The 19,847-nt window shown below is 44.9% G+C and overlaps 1 protein-coding gene across 2 annotated transcripts in view; it reads left to right on the forward strand.

Moving 5' to 3' along the window:
- The window catches only part of HLCS (holocarboxylase synthetase), a 216,038-nt gene that overhangs the window by 55,184 nt on the left and 141,007 nt on the right, over window positions 1–19,847 (forward strand). For both annotated transcript variants that reach the window (XM_028116309.2, XM_028116316.2), the window contains one exon: window positions 6,918–7,189. In XM_028116309.2, coding sequence (XP_027972110.1) covers window positions 6,918–7,189 — 272 coding nt within the window. The remainder of the gene's footprint in view (window positions 1–6,917; window positions 7,190–19,847) is intronic.

Here is a 19,847-nt window from a genome sequence, read left to right on the forward strand (position 1 = left end):
TTAAAGTTGTATTTCACTTCAGTGAATATAAATACTTCAGAGAATTATAGGTGGTTACAGTTATCCCTCTTAAGAGGTTCCAGGTCTCATTTTATATCTTTTAGATTATCTTTGTTTTGAGTAATTTCGTTGGCTCTGGGTACGTCTTGAGAGATTTATGTGAAAGAGGTGTTAAGAACAAAACCCCCTGTGCCTTGCTTTCATCGATTTTATTTTGCATGTTTGTGCATTTCTTAAGTATTGCTTTCAAAAACAAGTAATTGGGGATATTACTTTAGTGATTAGTAGATACAAAGTGATAATGTAATTCCTTGAGAATCTGGCTCCTAACTTGTATGCAAATAAGACTAAGTGGTTACATTTGATGGGTCAGGCTGACCCACTTTGCCAAAGGATGTGTATATTTAACTAGCTTGAATGCCTTTTTTAAGCACGTGTCACACTAACTGGTAGTCGTATGTGTACATACCTGTCCTTCTGCCCCGCTTTATGCTGTGGTACTATTTTTGAGACATACTGGGTGCTCCGTATGTATTTCTTAGATGAATGACGTATAGGTGGCCAGTTGGATAATTCACTCCAGAGGAGATTCCTTGCTTTATTCCCGTTCTGAAAGTGTTACCTGGTGCTAGCTCTTTCTTTTTCGTCTCATTGACTTGGAATGGAAATATACATTGCCTGCAGCTGCTGAATAACCCTTTAACTCTCTGCTTGAGTTAATGAAAACTGCAGTTAGTTAAGAAATACTTGTTATCTGGATTATTTTCCCTTTATTTTTGTGATTTAACCTATTCACCGATATGGGTCATTAGCCTTTGTGATGCCTTTGTGACCTCTAACTGTCCTGGGGAACTTGATAAAGGCAATTCAGATCTGTTCACTTTATACCTTAAGGGCATTGACCAAAGTTGAAGGCATTGGTTATAACTAATGGCCAGATGTGAGGTTTGGAGGTATCTTAGTTCAGGTTGCTAAAACAGAATAGCATAGATCCAGGTGATTTATAAACAACAGACATTTATTTCTCACACTTCTGGAGTCTCCACATCTGAGATCAAGGTTGCTGCCATGTTTGGTTCTGGTGAGAACCCTCTGTTGGGGTGAGAGAGCTCTCTTTTTGCTGTGCCCCTGCTTGGTGGAGAGGGTGAAGGATCTTTCTGGAGTTGCTTTTATAAGGGCCATTCCCACATCCCATTCAGGAGGGCTCCACCCACCTCCTAATGCCATCACCTTGGGGATTTCAATTTCAATGTGAATTCGGGGTGTGGGGGGGCACACAAATGTTCAGTCCATAACAGAGGGCTACTTTTATATGTTATTTATTCATTTTGTCTTCTTCCTCCAGTAGAATTTATATCAAAGAAATAACAGTGAACAGGGATTATTTGGTTTAAAATTTATCTTGAGGGGCACCTGTGTGACTCAGTTGGTTGCCTGGGTGGCTCAGTCGGTTAGGCAGCTGCCTTGGGCTCAGGTCATGATCCTGGGGTCCTGGGATCAAGCCCTGCATCATCGGGCTCCCCACTTGGCAGGGAGCCTGCTTCTCCCTCTGCCGCTACCCCCTGCTTATGTGCTCTCTCTCTCAGATAAATAAATAAATAAATAAATAAAATCTTAAAAAATAAAATTTATCTTAGTTCTTCCTGCAAAGATGGAAAGTTAGGGCTGTAGCTTCCGGTAACTCACTTCAGCTCACTTCTGACAACTTCTGGTGCTTATTCAAACAGAAGCATTTCCTGTTTTGCACTCCTCCTGGGCACTTTGCTTTTCCCTCTGGAACTGTCCTCTCCTCTTGCTGTCCTTCCCACTGAGTTGTGAGCTTCTAGGCCAGGCTTATCCTATTATTTATCTTTATATCTCCATCAGGGCCTCCTTTGCAGTAGGTCAGCTACTTTGCTGCTTCATGTACCCCCTCAGCTTCCTCTGAGCCTATTCCATGTAGCTCTGTAGCTGAGTGTGGCTGGATAAAAGCACAACATTGGGTCACCTGCTCACTCTGAATTCAGAAACACTAACCTGGAGTGGACCCTGAACACTTCCACTTGCTCCTTCTATTTTCCCTGCTTTCCTCATTTTCTCACTCTGCCTTCTCAAACCTCTTTCTTCCTTTTCACTCTTAGTTGGTGATCTTGCTGTTTATTTATTGAGGAAAAACAGAAGGAATCCGAAGATGATGTCAGCAGCCTTCGGCCCGGGGCTCCTTCCTACCTCCCTGTCAGCCTGGGAGCAGAATAATGGTAGCATAGATGAGTTCCCAGGGCTGTCCTGGATGGTTGTGCGGCCAGCAGGGGTGAGGGAGGGCTGCAACCCAGTGGGGAAGCAGGCTAGGGTCTCCAGCGGGGATGTGGAACCCTGTCCATCCCAGTGCTGGAGGGCTCTGCTCCTGAAGCTGACCTCTTTGCTTGAGCATCGGGATCCAGTCCTCACCTGTTCACCTGTTACCTTTCTGGATTGGACAATTCACATCATCATTAAAACACATGCTGTTATTTCTCTCATTTAACCAAACCGTACCTGTTTGGAGGACTCCCTTCCTCCCTGTAGCCACTGCCCCCATCTTTTTTTCCTCAAGAGGAAACTCCTTGCCAAAGTTTTGTTCTTGGAGTCTGTGGTTTCTTTCCTTCCCTTAATAACATTAGACTTGCCTGCGCCCGATGGGCTCTGCCTTGCAGAATCCAGTGGTTACTGCTCAGCCCTCTTCCTGCTGCCCTACCACCATCTTCCTACTTTCTTGCTGCCTGTGAACTTGGACCCCAGAATTCCCAGGGAGCTCCCACACCCTATGCACGCACACTTGATTTTCCTTTGCCTTCTCAGTGTCCTTTGCAGACTCCTGCTCATCTCCCTGACATCTAAGCATTGACACCCGTTGTGGGTTGAATTTTGTCCCCCCAGAACGTACACTGAAGTCCTAATCTCCAGAACCTGTGAAGGTGTCCTTATTTGGATATAAGGTCTTTGCAGACATAATCCAGTTAAGATGAGGTCGCTAGGGCTGGCCCTGATCCGATATGGCTAGTGTCCTTTGAAGAAGAGGACACGAGACACAGGCACAGGGAAGGGAGCCAAGGATGGCCAGCAACACCAGAAGCCAGGAGAGGAGCCTAGAACAGATTCTCTCCTAGAGCCTTCAGAGGGAGCGCGGCCCTGCCGACACCTTGATCTTGGACTTCCAGCCTCCGGAACTGTGGGATGGTAGATTTCTGCTGTCTAAGCCCCGCAGTTTGCGGCACTTTGTAGTGGCAGCCCCAGGAAACCGGTGTAACCCCTCTTTTCATCTACAGTCACTCCCTCATTGCTCTCAGCCTGTCTCCTGCCTTCAGATTATCATCTGCAGTCTGGAGATTCCCAAATTTATGTCCTCGGTGTGGACCTCTCCCCTAGACCCCTGACTCACGTGTCCTACTGCTTATTCGCTGCCTCCGTGCGTTTCTAACCCGTGTCTAATGTGTGATGTGCCCAGAACCGGCTCTTCCGGTTCACACCTGTTCCTTCCCTTTCCCCTCAGTATTTCCGGGGGCAGCTCCATCCTTCCAGGTGCTTAGGCCAGAAGTGTTGGCCTCATTTTTTTTTTTTTTTTTAAGAGAAGTAAGCCTTTATTTCCTTGTCTTACACATAAGGTTGGCTGAATTGGTTGCTTGGGCTCATTTTTGACTCCCCATTCCCTCTGACATCCCAAGGGTGATCTGTCAGCGTATCTTGCGGCCTCTACGTCAGTCGCATGGCCACCGTGACACCTGTCCAGGCGTTAGCATCTCCCTCCTGGGATCTTCAGAGGCTTCCTGACTGGTGTCTGCTTCCTTGTGTTTGCTGCCCCTTAATCTGTGCTCAGGGCAGTTTGCTGAGCGAGTGATCCTGCGGTGACTGTGACCAGGAGGTCACCATACTCCCTTTCCCAAAGCCTCCAGGGCTCCTCATTGCCCCCAGAGTGAAAGTCCCAGTCCCCGCTGTGGCCCTTCAGGCCTTGCACAGTGTGGGTGCCCCTTTACCTCCCTCCTCTGGGCTCCTTGGCCTCCTCCTGGCTTGCTCTGCGTTCTGGGCACTTCCCTCCCTCATGCTTCCCTTTGGGCCTCTGCTCCTCCTTGGAATCCTCTATGTAAATAGAGAAGAGCCATGGGCTTGTGTGGGTTACATTGTCCCACCCTCCTTTCTTCCCTCCCCCCAGGGTTCATATGCCCTCCCCACGATGGCCTACCTCCAACACTTCTTATCTCTCTTCTCTGCTTATCGTCTCTTCCTTGGCACTTTATGACTAACATTCTATGTCTTGTGCTGATGAATTTTTATAAAAATGATCTGACTCCCATGCTAGGATATAAGCCTTTTGAAGATGGGAACTTTGGCTCCTTTGTTCACTACTGAATGTCCAGAACCTATGAGAAAGTCTACCATATGGTGGTAGGCACCCCATAATATCATAATATTTGTCGCATGAATGGATTGACAAAACATTTTAGTTGAATCTGATATTTTTATAATAGTTAGTGTTTATTTTACCATTTGTGTGTGTGTTTTATCTTTTTTTTTTACTTTTTTAAAAGATTTTATTTATTTATTTGAGAGAAAGAGTGTGTGTGTGTGAGAGGGGAGAGGGGAAAAAGGGGAGGGAGAGGGACCAGCAGACTCCGCGCCGAGTACAGAGCCCGACACGGGGCTTGCTCTCACGACCCTGAGATAGTGATGTGAGCCGAAACCAAGAGTCGGTCGCTTAACCGCCTGAGCCACCCAACCGCCCCCATTTTGTTTTACTTTTAATTATGATAGTTTTAAAATCTAGAGAAGAATAGAGAGAATAGTGTGACAGATACCCCAAATACACATGGTCTAAATTTAACAGTTATTAGCGTTTTGCCTTATTTGCTTCATCTGTTTTGGGAGTAAACTACAGATACCATGACACATACACATTTCTACCATTAAGGCCGTGTTTCTACATCACCATGGTACCGTTATCATGCCTACTGGACCTGACAGTGAATCTTTGTTGTCTGATCCATACTCTCCAGATTCAAATTTCCTAATTCTTTCAAAATGTCTCTTCCAGCTCAGTTGTTCAGACCAGAATGCGGTGAAGAGCCACTCACTGTATTTGATCGTGTCTTTCACGTCTCTCCTCATCCAGACGGGGTTTCACCCTCTCTTCCCCCTTCTGCCTTTGGGGCCCCTGTGACATTGACTTGCCAATTCTTGTTTTGTGAAATATCTCACCTCCTCGATTTCTTCTGATTTCCTTCCTCCTGAGGTTATTTAACTTGTTCTTCTGTCCTCTATATTTTTCATCAAGTGGAGGTGCATTTTAATGGTCCATTAGTTGAATTTAGTTCAGTGAAATTTCATCTTTGAAGCTGCTTCTCTGCGGCCACATGCAGCTTTGGGGCATACCCTGTGTTAACAGAAGGGCACCTTTCCTCTTTCGAAAGGCCCAGCATTTGCATGAAGGTGGCCTAAGAGCCTAGGTCTGTGTTTACTGTGACTCTCTGATCTTAATACATTTGGTGTTGGCCTCTCAGGGTGATGACTCCCCTGATCCCGTAGTTCCCTGGTGCCCCACGTCCTACCCCACCCCGGAGGGAGGTCCCTCCGGGGTGGGGCGTCCACGGCCTGAGAGAAAGTTGCAGCCTGCTGGAGGCTCCAAGACCCCTTCTTGTTGTAGGGATTGGAATAGAGAGCTCTGTTCTGGATCAGGCAAGGTTTCTGGTAGGTTCTGCCTCCCTCCCAACCCCCCCTGGACCCACATTTGGACAAAGTGGAGGCAGCTGTTGGGTTCCCCATTATTTCCTCAATGTAAAAGTCATGTTCCCCCTGCTGGTGGCCTGTCAGTGGCTGGTGGGGGTCAGCTTGTCTAGGAGAGGGGGTAGAGGTCCTCTAGAGGGGGAGAGCGAATGCTCTTATCTTAGTGCCTTGTGTTCTGTGACTCCTGTTCTGGCATTTTACAGTATTTCCCCAGATAGGATAATGAATTTCCTTGAGGGGTGAAAGTTTAAAGCTGTAAATTTCCTGCAAAAGGCACAGACTTAGAGAATTACTAATGAACTTTAGAGCCGGAGAAGACTTTTAAGGATTTAGGATATAATGTAGGATAGAAAGTTTAATAAGGTGCATTTATTTCTTTGGATCCTGGCTTCTGAACAGTTTACAGTTGATCCTCAAACAGTGTGGGAAAATTAGGAGAATTCCCCCCTCCACCCCACTCCCTGCTAGGGAGGTCGAAAATCCACAGCATATAACTTTGACTCCCCAAAAACTTAAATGGCAATGGCATACTGTTGACTGAAAACCTTACCAATGGCATAAACAGTCAGTCGATTAACACGTATTTTGTTTGTTTTTTTTTTTAGATCTTATTTATTTATTTGACAGAGAGACACAGCAAGAGAGGGAACACAAGCAGGGGGAGCAGGAGAGGGAGAAGCAGGCTTCCCGTGGAGCAGGGAGCCCGACATGGGGCTCGATCCCAGGACCCTAGGATCACGACCTGAGCCGAAGGCAGATGCTTAACGACTGAGCCACCCAGGCGCCCCTTAACACGTACTTTGTGTGCTATGTGTATTATATACAGTCTCCTTACAAGAAAGTAAGCTAGAGAAGAGAAAACATTATTAAGAAAAGCGTAAGGAAGAGAAAATACATTTACAGCACTGTACTGTATTTATCGAAAAAAGCCCGAGCATAAGTGGACCTTCCCAGTTCAAACCTGCATTGTTCAAGGGTCAAGTGTATTTTTATGGTATAAGCATATTTCCTATACTTATTGTCTACTGTATGATGGCACAGATGTTTGGAATATGTTACTCTAGCTCTTACTGGTCATGAATTAGGAAGTACTTATATTACCAAAGTGGCATTTTAGGGAAAGGCTACCATCACCTCATGTAATGCCAAATTACGACCTTTTCATTTCTTTCTTTATAACACAGGAAATCTGGGATCCTCTTATGCGGTGGCTGGGGAAGCATGTGGATCCTGAAGGAGTCATAAAATCCAGCAAGCTCTCCCTTAAGTTTCTTTCATCCTACACGTCTGAAATAGAAATCAATCCATCTGCCCTACCTGTGGTGACTGACGTGGAGGCCTTCTCTTCAGAAAATTTTAACTTAGACATCTACCGACAGAATCTGCAGACAAAGCGACTTGGAAAAGTAATTCTGTTTGCCGAAGTGACGCCTACCACGATGAACCTTCTGGATGGGTAAGTTCTGGCCAGACTTTGTGCAGCTGCTCAGAGGAGTCCAGAGGAGTCTCCTGTCGGACCAGTGTTGGGGGAGAAGGGGTAGAAACGAAGGCGAACTCTCAATAAGCCCATTAGCAAAGCAAGGTGGTCCTAGAAGAGGTAAAATGTAGGAAGAAAAGTTTAAAAATGTTCCTTGATCACAGGTTTATATTTGAAAGCAAGGGGATTTTGTGTATTGTGACTCTCTTCCTTCCCTTAGTGGTTGACCTTTCAGATGATCCTCGGAAAAAACTTGATGGAAAAATATCTTTACCCAGTGGTGTTATTACTCAAGCCATTATTTTATTTTTGTGTTGTTGTAACCAGAAGATGTTTTGTGGGGGGGCCAGGACAGCACATTTGAACGACATATGAGCTGTGTTCAGTTGAAATGAATTGGAAACTTCGTACTTTTGGAAACCCATTTTGATATGTTCCCTGTTCAGTACATTTTGCAGGCGCTCTCTAATCCCATTTAGATGTTTGAGATTTATTCTTACAGAGTTTTCTTTCTTATTTCTTCTGTTTCATGGACTTTGGTTAAAGTTTAAAAAATGACAAACAGATGAAAGGAATTTTTTTAACTCTTAAATTAGTATTAATATTCTTATATTGAGATAGTTTAAAAAGTAGGCTTACAGAGGGAGTGAATAAGAAAGGCATCTTCCTTCACCATGGGACTAAAATTTCAGGACTGTAAAACTAAAAAACAAAAACCAAACACCCCACTGGATTCACAGTTTCTGGGCATTTTCACTCATGGGACTGCACAATTAGATGCATAATTCACCATAGGGGAATATGTTGGTCTTTCTTAATAATTTCTGGAATTTGATAATATGTTGTTATAAAATGATGAGATAACCTTAGAATTTTCTTGACTGTCATCGTCAAAGCCATGGAATTGGCGGTTTTGTGTGAATAGTGTGTAGAGAAAGCGTTTGTGGAGCGGAATCAGTAGAGTGAGGTGGGTGTAGCACGAGGGGGTATGAGTCATGACCGTGAACAGTTATTTGCTGGGTTATTTTGTGTTGTCACAGGTACTTTTTTTCAGTGTTCTCTTCCGTTTCCTGCCTCCCCTCCTACCCAGTCCCGTGCCCTCCGATGAGAAGGAAAAAGCCTGTGTTTGTATATGGAACAATTGTTACTTGCTTGCGCAAACTCTGCGATAACCCTCTGTTACTCAAGAGCACACTATTTATATTGAAAAGGTGACCTATTATCATCGTATTTTCCAAATAAAAAATCAGACACGGCATTTGACATAGGATTTTGGGAGATTAAATTTAGATAGAAAAACATTGGCACTTTATGGGGTGCCTGTGTGGCTCGGTCGGTGAGGCATCTGCCTTTGGCTCAGGTCGTGATCTCAGGGTCCTGGGATCGAGCCCCGCGTCGGGCTCCCTGCTCAGTGGCAAGTCTGCTTCTCTCTCTCTCCCTCTGTCCCTCCTCCTGCTCGTGCTCTCTCTCTCTCAAATAAATAAAATCTTAAAAAAAAAACAAAACACTGGCACTTCTCCATTTTTGTTGGGCAGTAAGTGAAGAATATTTTTTTTTTTTTAAAGATTTTATTTATTTGACAGAGAGAGAGACACAGCGAGAGAGGGAACACAAGCAGGGGGAGTGGGAGAGGGAGAAGCAGGCTTCCCGAAGAGCAGGGAGCCCGATGCGGGGCTCGATCCCAGGACCCTGGGATCATGACCTGAGCCGAAGGCAGACGCTTAATGACTGAGCCACGGGATCATGACCTGAGCCGAAGACAGACGCTTAACGACTGAGCCACGCAGGCGCCCCAAGTGAAGAATATTTTATGTTGGGATGATCTTGAACCACTGGAATTACGGGCTCTGAGCTCGTGTAGTGGGCAGTGATTACTAAGAGGGCTGCAAGCCGTCTAGAGTGGATGACCCATCTCCTGTGTAATCAGATGATTGGGTTTCCTTACATCCTGGTGAGCACGTGTTTTAGGATAGAAAGAAAATGCCGTGTAAATACACTGCTTTAGTACCCTTGATTACTGGTAAGTTCCTTTTTGATACTGAACTTTTTTTTTTTTTTTTTTTTTTTTTTACATTCTTTCTTAAGCAACTTGAGTCTGGAAAAGTGTGTAGCTGAGCAGGACAATAGCAGAGTCAGAACCTTCTGTAGGATTACGAGTTTTTATTTTTACAGAAGAGAAAAATATTTTGGCTTTTCCAAGGGCATTTAGGAAGTGTCTTTGTTTCTCTTCTTGCCTGGTCTCTGTAGAGGACAGAGAATAAAATAGCTTTGATGATTAATGATTAATCCCTCTGCTTGGCACAGAGCAGATCCCACGTTAATAAATAGTGGCTGCTCACCATAACATACAGATGTCCTGTTGCATGGCTCGCATGGCTTCCTTCCGAACACTGTGAGATACAGTTACTCACTGCAGCCTCGTGAGTCATCAAGCCTGCTGAGAAGTTCCTGGGGGTGGGGTGGGGTGGGGTGGATGGGTTGTAGCCTTTTTTAGGAGAAGGAGCTTGAGGTCACCTTGATGCCGAAAACTCACAGTTGTCCACAAAGGGACCATGAGATGGATAAATATGGCTTATTCCTTTCTAAGAGTAAGACCAAAACCATTTTTCTTTTTTTTTTTTTTAAAGATTTATTTATTTGAGAGAGAGGGAGAGAGAGTGTGAGAGCAGGAGCGGAGGGGCAGAGGGAGAGAGAGAGACTCTTTAGGAGACTCCACACTGAGTGGGGAGCACGATGCGGGGCTCGATCCCACGACCCTGCGATCATGACCTGAGCCGAGATCAAAAGTCAGACTCTTAACTGACTGAGCCACCCATGTGCCCCAGACCAAAACCATGTCTATAGCTAATATTATATTTGATCCCACATGGGCTCTCCTCATGGAAGCAGAGTCTATTGTGGTCATAATAATAATAATACCTAATGTATTGAAAGCTTTTATCTTTCAGACACTGCTTCAATGTACTTTACATACATGTATCGACCAGTTTCATATGGTATCTTTTAGTGCCTAGGGTCATCAGGGTCAAACTCTAGTATAATACCAGCATGTAGAAAGCTGCGTATCAGAATTTACCATATATGGAATTGTTCCTGTGGACCGACCACATGCATAGGTCTATTATGCAGAGCAAGAAGAATTTTCAAAAGTGTGGCCTGGCTTTGAATTCCATGCATGTTTCTCTCTTTAAATCTGTCACTTCTGTGGCTCTTTCCTCAGGGTCTGGAATAGAAGTAAAATTTAAGTTAGATAATAGATCTTTATTATAAGGTTTCTAAAATCTTTTTTCTCTGCCCTTCCCCCCCCCCCCCACCCGCAGGGACTTGTTGCAGCTAAAAATTGGAAGTTTCCTTCCTAAGAAAGGAGGGGGACACCCATGGTGGGGAACAGCCAGCAATTTCTGCCTCAGTCCCAAATACCTGTGTTGTATGACCCTCCTCCCCCCGCCCCATCTAAAACTCTCACCCCCTCCTCCAGGAAGGTAGCCCTACTAGTCTGCTTCCTCTCGAGCAGATTCAGGATCTCTGGGGAAGGAACCTTCTCTCTCAGGGCTGGACGTGGCTCACTGAGGTCTGGCAGTCTGCTAGTTAAAACAGACGTGTTCTCTGCCACCAGCTACGGGGGTGAGATGGGGACCATGGAATCCTCCGGGGCAGGGAAGGACTCCCTGCACAGGCGGTAGGTAGGTTTCCTGGTCATGCATCTGGCCTGGTGTCCTTGGGGTCATGGCTTTGCCTTTTGGGAGGGTCTTGACTATAACACCCTTCTAACAGTTGCATGGTCTTCCTCCCAAACTATAGAAAGCCAGGCTTCTAGCAAATGCTTTGCTGCTGTTTGACGGGGGCGGTCTCCACTGTTCCCTGCCCCGATGACCCTCCCTCTCTCTCAGGTCGCATTTCTTGTGATATGCGTGAGATCGAAGCCTCTGCACACCCCATTCAGGTACCAGCTTCTAGGTCAATTAGGATTAGACAGGTATCCCCAAATTAAAGTGTTTCAAACAGGATTGAGATTTGGGTTCATTTCTCTGTCCCGTAAATGAGAGAGGCCGAGATGGGCAGCCCAGGGTCCGCCAGCGTGCGGCCCACTGCATCAGGGATGCAGTTGAGTTGCTTTGCCACCCTCAGCAAGTGGTCTGGGAGGCACGGCATTTATGTTCTCGTCTTAGCCAGTACGCAGGAGGAGGGGGTGAGAAGGGTGTGCCTCCACTCTTATGGACTCTTTCCAGAAATCGCTCGTGACTTTTTTGTTTATATTCTAGAGCTAGGATCTACGCACAGGACCGTATCGACCCACAAAGAAGGCTAGGAAATAAACGTGGTCTGTATACTCAGCATCCATGAATCCATTGAAAATCGGGGGCCGAGCACTAGGGAGGAGTGGAGAACAGATATTGGAGGAGAATTAGAAGTCTTTTTCCCAAGCATGTACTTTTTATTAGTCAGACTATTAAGAAAAACAGCTGGAGGCCTTTAAATAGTATACACGGAATGATAGCCCCAGGGCCTACAAGATTTAAAATCATGGGTGAAAATAGTTATTTGAATACTCACACTAATTCTGTCTCACCTCAGTACCATCAGAGGTAATTTGGAAATTGCTCCTCTGACAAATAGTTTGGAGGGCTACCATCTTTTCTTCTCTGGCTACAAACTCAGCTGAACTACTGCGGCCCTGAGACAGACGTTGAAAGCTTTCATTTGATCTCAAAGTATGAAAGCAGGCAGGTGCCAGAGCCATGCACCACCACCACCTTCCCCTCCTGCCCCTGACCTGTGAATGTTAAGGGTGTGTTAGTGATCCAGTAGAGGGGAAGGAGCTCTGGGGAAGGGAGTGACCAGGGGAGATAAGGGAGCTTCTTGCTAGCAACTAAATCGAGGCAGTTGAAGGGCCTGTGGGCTCCCCTCTCCAAACATAAAAAGTAAAAGTCATGTCAGTGAGTGATAGTCCCCCAATAGTCGTACTTGGCTCAGCTACCCACCAGTCTGACTAGGACAGGTAATTTCACCTTCTGTTTCCTGCTCCAGTCATGTTCCCTGGCACGTGTTTCTGACCCTGAAATGTGTTTTCTACTCTGTTATCAGGGTAACCTTTTGGACGTGATGCTGGATTTGATTGCCTTTAGACACCTTTCTTTTTCTTTCTGCCCTATTTCCTGGTAGGTTTTCCTGTGACCAGTGAGCTCTGCTAGTTGGATAGAGTCCCAAGGGCATGGGCTCCACACTGTGTCTGGACCAGTGAACATTACTGTGTCCCACAGTCACGTCCTACATATGTGCACCCCAGAAGCCATTTGCAAATGTGAGCTATTGGTGGTGGTGGGGTCTACACTGGTGTTGGCGATGGATTAGAACCATCCATCACCACCACTGAGAGAAACACCTCCACGTGGCATGCTTGGGTTACCACATTCTGTCTCATCTTGTGATTAGTTTCTGCTGTGGGGAAGACATTAAGGCCAGACCATGGAGCACAGAGCTTGGGAGTAACTGAGTTGTGATAATTGTGGAATTGTCCCTTATTAGGTTTTGACTCATATCATCTTTTTTGATAACTTTTACCGAGTCGCTGTCAGATACTGAAATAACTCACGTGTGAAGCCACAGTTTGTGGTGAGCCAGTTGACCACAAACTTGTTTATACTGATTTCCTTAGCATACTTATATATCCTCAGTAAACTGACCAAGGATGGATTCTTTTTTATTTGTAAAGAATAATATAGATTTCCTTATTAAATAAGTTTATTTTCTTAATATTGTTTAAGTCCCTTGATTTTTCAGGCTTAAGTTTGCCTTCATCCATAGAATAAGCATTTATGGCATGCCTTCTGTATGCCAGGCACTGTGTTAGGCTCTTGAGGGAGAATGATGGAGAAGGTACTACCCCAGCCTTACAGTGCATTGGAAGAATCAGATTGCAGTGCACATTCAGCTCATACACGTTGTGTGCACCCTTCTTGTTCTGAGTGCGAGGGGTTTGGGCAGAGAGAAGTGGGTGCAGTAGATAATGTGATATAGGAAAGGAAGTAGACTGATCAATGAATTTTTTTTGAGCAGTTACTATGTGTCAGGCATCATTCCTGATGCCACAAATCCCCGGCTCTGGTAGGGAAAATGCTGGAACTGAAAATTTTATCACCATCTGGCTCTGTCTCCCTCCCCTGGGCCTTGCTCTCCTTAGCTGTGAGATCTGGGGCGCTGGACACTCCCTTGATGGGGTGATCTTCCCAAGTCTGCCTCTTTTACCAGCCAACCTTTCCCCAGCACCTCTAGAGGGCTGAAATGGTTTTGGGAATTAGGCTCACTTTGCATGGGAGACAGTAGACTTCCTGCGAGCAAAAGAAATGAAAAGGAAAAACAGTCCCAGAACACGGTTTTTGAAAACATTTTGGGGAAACATTGGGGTGAATGGCCACCATCATTTGATAAAGAGTATTTTTGTTTCAGAATCTGGGGCCAACGCTAGCTTTTCGCCTCTCTGCGTGTGTGTCCATTCAGTCCCAAACATCTCTTTCCCCTTTTTTGCTCTTCTGGTTCAGCTCCCCTAACTCGCTCTCCTGCACACCCTCCTCCCCTGAAGTCGAGGCCTGAGAGACAGAAATTGGGCTGGAACTAATTTAATGGCTGAGTGACCTCACAGTAGAGAAACAGCCGGATCCTAATAGGGGTCTTTGTCTACATTTCCACCCTGGCTGGTAGCATGCCAGTCAAGAGTCAAGCTAGAGACACAGGTGGAAGCGATTAGACCTGTCATAAGGTTTGAAAAATTGATTCTGGAGGCGAAGTGAATAGATTGAACTTGACAGTGTTGTCCTAAAGATTCTAAGGGAAAATTCTGTAGTTTAATTTGAAATCCCTTGATTATTCATTAGCTTTCCAGATGGCTTTTGTTGATGTTTTACATATTAATGCCTGTATTGTGTTATTGGTGTACTCTTAATGTGCACATAGGTAATGAGCAAAGAATAAATACATGGGTAAGTGTCCCAGATTAATGGGATATTGGTGTAATTGTGAAATAAAGGGTTTTTAAGAAGTTGATTGCTTTGGAATAATTAGCGTGAGCTTTTTTTATGAGCCAATTTGGTACTTTTAAAATGAAAATTATTGGAGAATTTTAAAGAAACCTTCATTTGAATGTTTACTTCTAAATTAAGGTTTAGAATATAACTCCAGCCTTTGACTCTAGAGGTCACAACTGAAGGGCTGGCTATTCTGGCAAGTTCTCCATCAAATGCTTTTTTTTGCCCCAATTCAACACCTGAATAAGTTAACCTTTCACATGCCATGCTCCTGGAATTGAATTATGAAGTGGCCCATTATTTTCCAGAGATGCCTCCACATTAATTTTTAGTGTTTTAGGATGTTTGCTTTCACGTTTTCTAGCTGACTTTTTTTAAAGTAGGGTAAACTCATTGTGCAGTGTGCCATTTTGTGGTGGCTATAGTGTGTGCTGTCTAGATGGCAGTTTCATGAAAATTGGACCTTCTTTGTCTCTCTCTCATCATTAAGCGACATTTAACTGTTGGACAGCCTGAAGCGTCCCAGGTTTTACGGTTCAGAAGAGTGAGGGAGAAGGTCACCACCCAGCGATGCCATGTGAACGGTGAACATCATTGGCTCCAGGGGCACGCAATATGGGCTGCCCAGCCATGGTGGTGTTTCTGCCGGGCCCTCCCCCCACACCCCCCCCCCCCCGCCCGCCACAGTAGAAGCTCTTCCTCTGGAGCCTTCTTCCAAACACACAGCACAGTCTTTTCATGTTCTTGATGGTGGTTCTTTAATCTTTTGAGGGTACACCAGACCCCTAGGAAAAAACCAAACAAAACCAAAAACAAAACCCTAGACATGATGGTAAGGTATCCATTGTGGGAAGTATTTGCAGAAACACCTAGTTCCCCATGGTTCACTCATTTCTAATAACTAAGGATAGACTCTTGGTTTGACCCTAGGGGCTTAGATCTCGCGAACAGGTTATTCCTGTCCTGGGTTGGAATTCCAGTTCCACCTTTTACTACATGAGTGACCTTGGGTAAATCAGAAACCATGCAAGTGTTTCCTTATCTGTGCAATGTCGCTGGTCATAGTCTCTGCTTTCCTCTTCATTTTTTCTTCTTAAATTCATTTGCTCAACTAATTTCTCTTCAGCACCTGCCATGTGCAGGCCTTTGCCGCAGGCTCTGGGACCCGGTGGGGAAGGGCAACAGACACATGAGACCTTCCTTCCAGAAGCCTGCATCCACCCCAGGATCCAGAGAGGATGTACTGAGACTCGTCTGCAAAGCTCTCAGCACAGAGCTCATATTGACTGGGCTCTCGCTGTTATTTATTTATTTATTTATTTTAGATTTTTTTTTTTAAAAGATTTTATTTATTGCAAAAGAGAGAAGGAGAGACAGAGAGCACGAGAGGGAAGAAGGTCAGAGGGAGAAGCAGACTCCCTGCTGAGCAGGGAGCCCGATGTGGAACTCGATCCCGGGACTCTGGGATCATGATCCTGAGCCGGAGGCAGTTGCCCAACCAACTGAGCCACCCAGGCACCGCTGGGCTCTCACTGTTATTTAAACTTCAGTGTAATTCATTTGTTCTTTTGCGCTCTTCAGTGGCGGTGCTGTGAGTGTCTGTGAAACAAATCAGCATTGTCTTCGCCCCAGATTGTAATATGTGTTTTCTTTGGGTGGAGTTTTTGTGGAAGACTTTGGCAGCTTTTTCTTGTCATGCAAGAAGCATGATGGCTCATCACTAGTTACTTTTTTTTTTTTTGCCAGAAATGTGTTGTTTTAGTCCAGCTTTTCTTGAAAGATGAGAAAACATAGTCAGTTGTTTGTGTTTGTGTTACCCTTAAAATATGTGGAGCCAGTTACCCCCCCTTTTTAATCAAATTTATTCTTTTTTTAAATCTTCACAATTTATCATTTTCACAGATAACAACAGTCATTTGGAAAGAGCCAGAACATTGACTCTTTGAACATTTTCATCAGTCCCACGATATGCCTTGTGCATCACCCACATCTTCCTTGAGCCCCTAAACCTCTTGTACCGGTTGGAAATGCATGTGTTTGATGTTGCATGATGGTCTTGAGTTGCTTACATACTTACTACTCTGCAGAATTGCTCAGATGTATACTGCACTTGATATTCATTTTGTCAGATGCCTCTGTTATTTTGAACAAGCAATAAAGTACCACAAAGGGTAATAAAGCAAGGTTTGGGGCTGGAAAATGTCTTCAGTAAAGAAGGTGACAGCCAGTTCCCTAAACTTGTTTTTCCCTGGTTCAGATGCATCTTAGAGAGAAAGCCGAGGGTTAGCTGCAGTTTAGAAGTGAGCAGTGTCCTACGGTGGTTGGGAATGTTTTCACTCTCAGTTATTGAGAGCGGAGGAGTGATTTCTTAGCGATGTGTCCTGGGAGGGCCCAGAGTGGGCAGATGAGAAATCTGGCTTTCACTGGGCAGGGTAGCCTGGGATACTGACAGCATCTCAGTCCCCCGAGCGTTGTTGGCGAATTCCATGACTTCTCATCTTAAAATGAGCAAACTGTTGTGATGCCCACTCATAGGAATGGCACTTATGTTGAGAGGGTCAGAGGGAGGGGTGAAATGGGGAGCCCTTGGCTCGGTCTCTGACATGGAGTGGGTGATTAGGAAGTGCTGCTTGTCTCCCCATTGAGATGGGTGCTCTCTCCAGATGGAGACTGCTGAGAGCCGCCTCCTTGGCAACTGCAAAAATAAAGATGGAGAATGTGTCCCAAGGTTCTCATGCAAGAAAAAAAATGTATGACAAGAAAGCAGCATTTTAAAAAACTTTGTTCTGTGACAACATGGACAGGACCTTGTCTGTCTTGCTAAGTGAGAGAAGTCAGACGGAGAAAGATTAAGTACTGTGTGATATCACTCCTATGTGGAATCTAAAAAAGCCAGACTCCTAAGAACAGAGGTAGAATGGTGGTTACCAGGGAATGGCGGTGAGGGGTGGGGGACTGGAACAGATGTTGTTTAAGGGCACGAAGCTGCAACGAGAAGCCCTCAAGCTCTCAAATAAATCCGCACAACCTAATGCACAGCACAGTGAACGTAGACAGCAGTACCATATTGTGATCGTCAAACTTGCTTTGCGACTAGAACCTAACTACTCCAACCACTGAAAATAAAGGATAAGTAATGTGAGGGGCACCTGGCTGGCTCAGTCAGCGGAGTGTCCGACTCGTGGTCTCAAGGTTGTGAGTTTAAGCCCTGCGTTGGGCGTGGAGCCTACTTAAAACAATAAAACAAAACAAAACAAAGCACCCAGAAATGATAAGTAATGTATTAGAGGTGCCCTTTATTGCCACAATAGCAATCATATTGCAATATATAAATGTATCAAATTAACATCTACATCTTAAATTTACACAGTGTTCTATGTCAAATATACTTCAATTAAAAAAAGTAAAATTCAGTGCAAGAGAAAGTGAAACTCAGTTTATGAATTAACATTAGTTTCTACATGGAAAAGTTTTAAATATTCTTAGAATTTGGTGTTTGTGATCATTCAAGTATGGCCACTTACCTGTATACACGTGAGGGAGGTGGAGGCTGAGCTGTGGGTTAAAACATTTGTTTTAGTAAAGATGTGTTAGGTGATCAAGCACATCTTTTTCCCTCGCCCTGTTCTGCATACCTCTGCCCCATTCCCATTTCTCCCCTGACATGGCTTTGTGACTCACTTAGAAAAACTTCTGTTTTTCTTTCTCATAAAAACACTTACCTGCTTTGGAGGTGAGGGTTGATTTGCTTTCATCTGCCCCTTTAAAATCTTTTACACACCTACCATTTGTCCAAACACACTCGGAGCTCTGAAATGCCCTTGTTTCTGCTTTCTGTTTTGGAGAGAAGCATGTTCTGTTTCTGCATGAGGGGTATTCCGTCACCCTGAGACCCAGACGCCACATTTTTTCTGCATTGCACAAGGGGTCATTCATCATTTTCATTTTTCGTTTGGCTCTCCCACCAGAGTATTCAAATTAGCGAAAAGGAAAATGAAGTCATTGCCTGGCAGAGAAGTATTTTCTCGGGATATGGGAAGGGTAGAGGTGACAAGAGAAGAGGAAGGGATTATGATGAGGTCTGTCCCTACCTCTTTTTCTATCCTTTGGTTCCAGAGGTCACCTGGATGCTGATGTGGTTTTCACAGGTTAAAATTGGGTAATATGTGTGTGCAGAAGTTACCCAAAAATGAAACTACACAGTGGGACAGCAGCGTCAGTGACCTTGGAAACTTAGGCTGTAATTTTATCTGTGTCGGTCTCACACACCAGCTGTGTGATGTTGGGTGAACCACCTGAATTCTCTGGATCCGTTTCCTTATCTGTAAAATGAGAGGGTTGTACTAGATCTGTGGCTTAATTTATAAATATATATATATATATATATATATATATATATTTTTTTTTTTTAAGCAGTATAGCCCCTTTTTTACATGAACTACCCACCTGGTACAGATAGGGCTGGGGAACCTTCTAGAGCCCAAATTCCTCAGGGCATGGGTGTGGAGACAACTGGCCGAGAAATTGCCCGAGGTCCTGCCACCTGGACCCTCAGGGCCAGCTGACTGGGACAATTAAATCTCAATGGCAGGCTGACTGTTTGGCTAGACTATCTTTTTTTTCTTTTTGAATTTTAATTTTAAGTAATTAATTTATTTAAAATATTTAATTTATTTAGAGAGAGGGAATATGAGCGGGAGGAGAGGGAGAGAGAGAATCTCAAGCAGAGTCTGCGCTGAGCGTGGAGGCTGACGTAGGGCCCGATCCCATGATCCTGAGATCATGACCTGAGCCGAAATCAAGAGTCAGGTGCTTCACCGACTGAGCCACCCGGGCACCCTTGGACTGTTTCTTTTTATACCCTGCCTTGTTCCAAGAAGATTTAAGGCAATGGGGATTTCAGTTTATCTGTTATGAGATAAGCTCTTTCTCCTCCTGTGGGTGTAACTGTATGACCAAAAGGGATTGTACTGTGTTTCTTTGGTTGTTATTGTATGTCATGTCAAAGTTATATGCATATTGTTCATAAAACTCAACACCATTCAGTTCCCTGACTTCCCCAGACTGACAATGAGGACTGAGTGACTGTGGTCCCCTCTGGAACACAGGGAAACCTGGGTGGGTCCCCTGCCCCTGTGAAGCTAAGTAGCTGTTGTCTCGGGGTGATTATCCAGTGGTTATTCAAATGTCTCCAGTTAAAGGTGAGTGAAGTCTGAGGGGAGAAATCTCTGCCGGAGTAGCTTGGGTTTCAGACACCCAGACTCCACGAGGGGATCTCAGCTTTGGTGGAAAGTGCTCCTCAGTTCCCGAACCCCTTAGGAGTGCTCTGGGAGGGGAGCAGGGTGGCAGGGCAGTGGTGGGAATGGGGTAGGGGAGTTGGGGCAGGTGCATAGTTGTCTTCTATGAAGTCTTGGTCAACATTTCAGATTTTGAAGTTTTATTAGAGCTTGCTTGGCTCATGAACACAGCATAGAGTTTGCCCTGGAATCGGATATCGATATGATCGTGTGTACTTGAACGATGGTGCAGAGTTTGAGGTGCAGGATTTATCCAAGGGGCTTTCATCCTGCTTTCCTGGAGTTTTTATTTGCAATCTTTCAGTACCTCCTTACTTC

Source organism: Eumetopias jubatus, unplaced genomic scaffold, assembly GCF_037043125.1.
Source record: "Eumetopias jubatus isolate StellerSeaLion01/CBP00866 unplaced genomic scaffold, mEumJub1_p1.0 scaffold_1, whole genome shotgun sequence".
In the NCBI taxonomy this organism is placed as follows: domain Eukaryota; kingdom Metazoa; phylum Chordata; class Mammalia; order Carnivora; family Otariidae; genus Eumetopias; species Eumetopias jubatus.